Below are 6000 nucleotides of genomic sequence, written 5' to 3'. Positions count from 1 at the left end.
TTCTTCGGATTAGTTTTTAAAAAGTATTATTCTTTAGAAAATATTAATTTTAATCATTATTGTAGGTATCATATTGGATGGGTGCTAATGGTGGTGAATGAAATGAAGATCTTCTCTTGGAGCTTGTGTTGAATGATAATGTGAAATAATAATAGTTATTTTTAAATACTAATTTATGACTTTTTTTATGGATTTGCGTATTTTAATTTTCCATTTCTATTGGTTAAATTTAAAATTGAGTATGTTACGTGTAATTTTAGATTATTATTATAAATTTACATATTGAACATATGTGATTTTAAATGCAGAAACCCCTAAAAAATCTGTTAAGTATCATTGCGAGTTTGGTAATTGTCAAAACCCGCATCGGATTGATTTTTTTTAAAAAATTAAAACCCACAGTGGATTACGAGTGGGTTTAATAATTTAAATTTTGTGCGGGTGTGATTTAGTAATGATAAACCCGCTGCGGACGGTGTCCAATTGCTGGGGTAAATGTTGTGCATATAATTCTTTTGTTGAAATTTGAACCCAAAACTTGGGGTTAGGAACTAGGAAGACCACCACTTATTAATAGAACTAAACCTTAACTTTATTTAAATTTGTCAAAGGAAATTAATTTCACCGTAAATAAGATGTTGGAAAACAAAGTTGGATGGCACAGTCAGTGTCCCCAAGCAGACGAAAAGACTAACATTTACCTGGAGTCTACCTGTATGGGAGGTTTTCAAGAACAAATTGTTGTTATTTAACAAAGTTGTCAAATGAAATAAATTAGCAAAGTGCAGAGAGAGAAAAGGCACTAGGAAACAGGAGGGCCACAGAAAAGAAAAATAAAAGAACTTGTTTTTTTCCCTTTTTTTAATTTTTTAAAACGTGAATAACACTGATTAAAGAATTGACAAGGCATGTTGTGTGCAGCGGGAAGAAATTTCCGTTGGTACGGAATAACAGTCAAACGAGGGTAAACACGGCAGCTAGAGTAAAATCAGGGGCGGTTTGGTAATTTGAATTCAGTGTTACTCAAAAGGACGAAATTGATTGCAAGCCAGTTTAACAAACTCCAGATTCCATCTACGTCATCGTTAGTGTAATTATATAATTACAGATATATGATGCCTTTTTCTTTCCCAATTTCTCAATAATTTCATTGCATTTCAAATTACTCACCGAGCATCTCAGGTGATTGAGTTTAGTTTCAATTCGAATACTGTCTGATTTGATTTCGCATTATTAATTGAATTTGTGTAATTATCTGATTGATTGATTTTAATTTTGATTTGTTGGGGCAGCTGCAAGGAGATTATTAAAGATTTGTGTATCTCTCTTCAGAGAATTTGGAAAATCGAGCTGGGAAAGAAAAATAGAGAAAAAAAAAAAACATGAGGGAATTTATAGGGAGAATGATTATGGAAACTCAAAAGGCTGGAGGAGAGTCTCTGTTAGGAACGGTAAAGATTGCAGTTTTGCCAATTGCAAAAGTTTTCACTATTTGCTTTCTGGGATTTCTCATGGCGTCTAAGTATGTTAACATCTTGCCTGCTTCTGGGAGAAAGCTTTTGAATGGGGTCAGTTTCAAGTTTCAATCTTTGTCTGTTTTGGGTTTATGAATTTGATGGCTTTTTATTGATCTGTTTTTAATGGAGTGGAGTCTTGATTGTTCTTGTAATGCAGTTGGTGTTTACACTTTTGCTTCCATGTTTGATTTTTTCACAACTTGGACAAGCTATTACTCTACAGAAAATGATTGAGTGGTAAGAATAATTGTGTAGCTTTTTGTTGTTGTTTTTGTTTAGTTTGATTCGCGATTAGCGAAAGGGTTACTGAAGTTGGAATCTTGTTGTCTTGTTTCAGGTGGTTCATTCCTATCAATGTTGTTCTGGGAACAATTTCGGGCTCGTTAATAGGTTTAGCTATTGCTTATATAGTTCGTCCTCCATACCCGTACTTCAAGTTTACCATAATTCACATTGGAATTGGTAAGCCGATTTCTTTTGGAACATGCCTTGGTGTTTGCATCAGATGCATTCTGTGCTATACTTGATTATGGTTCTTTTATTGGCTTTCAACTGAGGTCAAGCTTTAAATTACTTGAATGATGGGAGGTAATGATGTTCGATAGACATAACCGAAGAAAAGTATCTGCCTCCGACTTGTGGCGGACCATATTTTGATTCTCCTTGTGAGAAAGCATATGTTTGCTAATTCCCTAGAATTAGGAGCTTCAACGTTATCACGTTATTGTGTCAGAGAATGCAGTCCTCTCAAGAGGCTTTATCTTATAGGTGTAGGTGCTTAATCATATCTACCCAGCAGAAGAAGTAATATTAGTATGGTATCTTTAGTATATGATAAACCCTTTAATTCCTTATAAACTTATATAAACTCCCATGCAGCATTTCTACACATGCTACATCTGTTTCTTTTACTTGTATTAGCATTTAAGCATTTTGGGTCTCCTCAATTACATGGGTTTTAATATTGAAAATTTTACAGGGAATATTGGCAACGTGCCACTTGTTCTGATAGCAGCTTTATGTAGAGACCCGTCCAATCCTTTTGCTGAACCAGAAACATGTAGCACACAGATGACTGCTTATATTTCATTTGGACAGTGGGTATGTTTCAGGAATTCTCACTTATTCAGACATTTTCTTCGTTTTATGTACCGGCACACGCACACAAGTAGTGAATTAGTGACTGCACACGTACCTGTTCATGAAGAAGAAATTTTTAGATGACATTGAATTGTTTATTCTTATGAACTTTTATTGGTTTTATCTTGTCTCCTGCAACACGTATGTATAAGATTTAGGTGTTGTTTTTAATGCAAAGGAGCCTGAGTCTAATGCAGCAGTATTTGTTCACACTGTCATAAAACTGGACGTTTACTGGATATGTTGCTGTTTGGTCTTGCAAATTAAAGTCAGGTTTTCTTTTGTCTGGTTGTAACTGTTGTCTAAATTAATTTAAATGTGCATGTGTAGGTTGGTGCGATCATCCTGTACACATATGTATTTCACATGTTGGCACCTCCACCTGAAGGTACCTTTGACATTGACGAAGAAAGCCTTCCCATCAAGAACTCTTCAAAGGATGCCACGCCTGCCCCTGAACAGATTCCATTGCTGACTGAGGAGGCTGAACCAAAAGATTCAAATAATCCAAAGAGAGGAAAGGTAAGAATCAACTGGATTGTGTGTGTTCAACTTTTTGTTTCTCTGGCTCAACTGAATAACATTCACAGTTTTGCCAGTCAAATGTATAGCTTTCTTATTGATTTTTTTTCCTCTAGGATGCCACTCCTGCCACTGAACAGATTCCATTGCTGATTGAGGAGGCTGGACCAAAAGATTCAAAAAATCCAAAGAGAGGAAAGGTAAGAATCAACTGGATTGTGTATTCAACTTTTTGTTTCTCTGGCTCAACTGAATAACATTCACAGTTTTTCCAGTCAAATGTATAGCTTTCTTATTGATTTTTTTCCCTCTATGATCAACGGTGTCAGTCTCATGTAATGCTTCCTGATGCAGATTGCAGAGGTTCTGATTTTCATTTATGAGAAGTTGAAGCTGAAGCAAATCCTTCAACCTCCTATCATTGCTTCGGTAAGTTTCACCTCAGCTGATTAGTTTCTCTTTATAACTTCCCCCACCTCTTTCAAGTTGTGTGCTACCATAGTAACCAGACTTGCTCTTGATAATAACAGTATTGCGACAAAACTTTATCTAGATGTGCATCCATAAGGTTGGAATTATTTGTTTCATGACCACTCTGATGCTTGTAAATATGAATTGTGGTAGTACGATTCTCACAATTTATAATTGAAGCTGGAATGACATGTTTGCTTAAGGTTAGAAAATTGTTAGAAGGCACATGTTCTGGATGTGTTCCCAGTATGTTGACAGATAGGTAGACTCCCTGATTCTAAATTTTTGTTTCGAATCTTCAAAATTGAACCGATTTTGATTCTATGTCCAATGAACTTCTACACCAATAGATCTGCATATGAGCTATAACCTACCCCTGACTTTTGAATATTCTCTATTGACTATGCTTATTCATTGAATGATTTGTTAATGTTCCTAGTATGACTGTATGAATTAGGTTGCCTTTATAACTGGATTTTCTGTTGAAGGAAGTGTGGTTCTTTCCTCATCTTTTGTTAATTGCTGTGCTCCTATTTGCTGCAGATCCTTGCCATGGGAATTGGTGCGGTACCCTTCCTTAAGAAGCTGATATTTACAGATGATGCTCCACTTTTCTTCTTCACTGACAGCTGTATTATTCTTGGGTATGTTTGTTTGCAGTTACACAGAAAAACAATTTGCTTTGTGCTTTCTTGTAGCTGTTCCTTTAGACGCACTTTTGCTGTTTCTGTTGATTGCTAGTCTGTTATGTGTTGAGCAGTTATTGATGATGCTTGCAAGTAGCGGATAGACACACTAGTTTTGGCGAAGCCAAAAGTTATGATCTAAAAAGTTGAAAAGAGTGGTCATGCAGAATTAAGAATCAAATTTAAGCATATAGTTATAAAACAAACTATGGATTTTCATGTTGAATTCATAATGATTCGGTTAATTATTTGAATAGGGTTTGAATATTTATTGGTTTATCTTAATACATAGGTTGGGTTTATGTTAATAGATAGATGAGATTTATTTGTCTTAATAAATGGATAAGATGTATCTTTTAAGTTTATTTTTGGCATGATGAATGAAATGATGCATTCTTGGTTATTTCTTCTTGTTCTTTTGTATCTCATTTTTCATGATTTTCTTCTGTTGAACCTTTCTCTAATTTCTGTCTCTTCTATTTTGAATCTGTGATGTCTGATCATTTTTTTTTTCTCTTCTATTGTCTCTCTATTTCTTTTTCTTTCTGTTCTACATTTTTTATAACATTGCTCACGATGTTTTCGATCATCAGGGAGGCCATGATCCCGTGCATTTTGCTGGCATTAGGAGGTAACCTTGTTGATGGTAAGATGTGTTCCTAATAGTCATCTTTTTATCTTCTCTGTGGCTGTTCTTTTATTGTGTCCAGAAATAAAGTGTAAAAAGTATACTTCGTCTTAAGAGTCCTATATTTTGATACTAGATTTGAAGGCATTGGTACTTAAAAAAATGGAACTTATAATGTCTGCATACGTGATGTGCTATGATACTTCTTTTATCGTTTCAGTTATTGTTGGAGTTTGATTGTTGTACCACTTTAGGATATGATTTAAATGTGGCTATTCTTTGTTATGCTTTCAGGACCTGGAAGTGCAAAACTTGGTTTTCGGACAACAGCTGCTATTATTTTCGGGAGGTTGGTTTTGGTGCCTCCTGCAGGACTTGGCATCGTCACATTAGCTGATAAGCTTGGGTTCATCCCTGCTGGTGATAAGATGTTCAAATTTGTCCTACTCCTTCAGCATACAATGCCCACATCAGTTCTTTCTGGTAAATATGCAATTCTATTTTCTGAACTTCTATTAGCAGCTAAATAGTATAATTCAAATATTGAAACTAATAGTCATGATATTTCGGCTTTACGGGCAATGCATATGTGGTTTCAAGTTTATATCTTTTGGCTGAAATATGTAGTGAGTAGCACTGATTTGCGTGATAATTTGATCTTGATCTGCAGGTGCTGTGTCCAGTTTACGGGGTTGTGGAAGGGAGGCAGCTGCAGTCCTGTTCTGGGTTCATATATTTGCAGTTTTCTCAATGGCTGGATGGATTATTCTCTACCTCAACTTAATGTTTTAAAGGTGCATCAAATTGATGCTTTATCAACTGTTATTGCTTATTCCCTGCCAATTAATGTTAATAGTTGAGTAGATTAATTTAATACTCGGAAGCTTTTCTTCGCAGGGAAGAGGGGGCAATCTCGTCGCCCTTCTTTTCCATTCATTGAATCGCACTTCGTTCAGAAGGGTGATTAAGAGGAAGCTTATCTTTTCAATTTTCATTCTACTAAGATTTCATTTAAAATCATTAGCTCTTTGTTTCT

General features: G+C 35.2%; 1 protein-coding gene across 2 annotated transcripts; it reads left to right on the top strand.

Annotated features, from left to right (window-relative positions):
• Positions 1-890: 890 nt before the first annotated feature.
• Positions 891-5984, top strand: LOC102619898 (protein PIN-LIKES 6). Of its 2 annotated transcripts, XM_006481194.3 has the most exons (12): positions 891-1182; positions 1293-1568; positions 1675-1754; positions 1855-1979; positions 2497-2618; positions 2988-3179; positions 3296-3379; positions 3534-3608; positions 4194-4294; positions 4930-4982; positions 5259-5447; positions 5635-5984. In XM_006481194.3, the coding sequence occupies exons 2-12, from the start codon at positions 1383-1385 to the stop codon at positions 5754-5756; spliced, it is 1329 nt and encodes a 442-aa protein (XP_006481257.1). In that variant the 5' UTR covers positions 891-1182; positions 1293-1382; the 3' UTR covers positions 5757-5984. The 2 variants fall into 2 exon arrangements, with proteins under 2 accessions (XP_006481257.1, XP_006481258.1); XM_006481195.3 differs by lacking the exon at positions 3296-3379.
• The last annotated feature ends 16 nt before the right edge of the window (positions 5985-6000 follow it).

The sequence above is a fragment of the Citrus sinensis genome, chromosome 6 (assembly GCF_022201045.2).
Source record: "Citrus sinensis cultivar Valencia sweet orange chromosome 6, DVS_A1.0, whole genome shotgun sequence".
Classification (NCBI taxonomy): Eukaryota; Viridiplantae; Streptophyta; class Magnoliopsida; order Sapindales; family Rutaceae; genus Citrus; species Citrus sinensis.
The sequence above is the reverse complement of the archived record's forward strand: the minus strand, read 5'-3'. Positions and strand labels throughout refer to the sequence as shown.

Bases quoted from the DNA above. Each gene is read 5' to 3' on its own strand.
- LOC102619898 (XM_006481194.3), top strand. From the start codon at position 1,383: ATGAGGGAATTTATAGGGAGAATGATTATGGAAACTCAAAAGGCTGGA. The intron at 1,755-1,854 runs GTAAGAATAATT...GTCTTGTTTCAG, and splicing joins CTACAGAAAATGATTGAGTG to GTGGTTCATTCCTATCAATG. The intron at 3,380-3,533 runs GTAAGAATCAAC...TTCCTGATGCAG, and splicing joins AAAATCCAAAGAGAGGAAAG to ATTGCAGAGGTTCTGATTTT.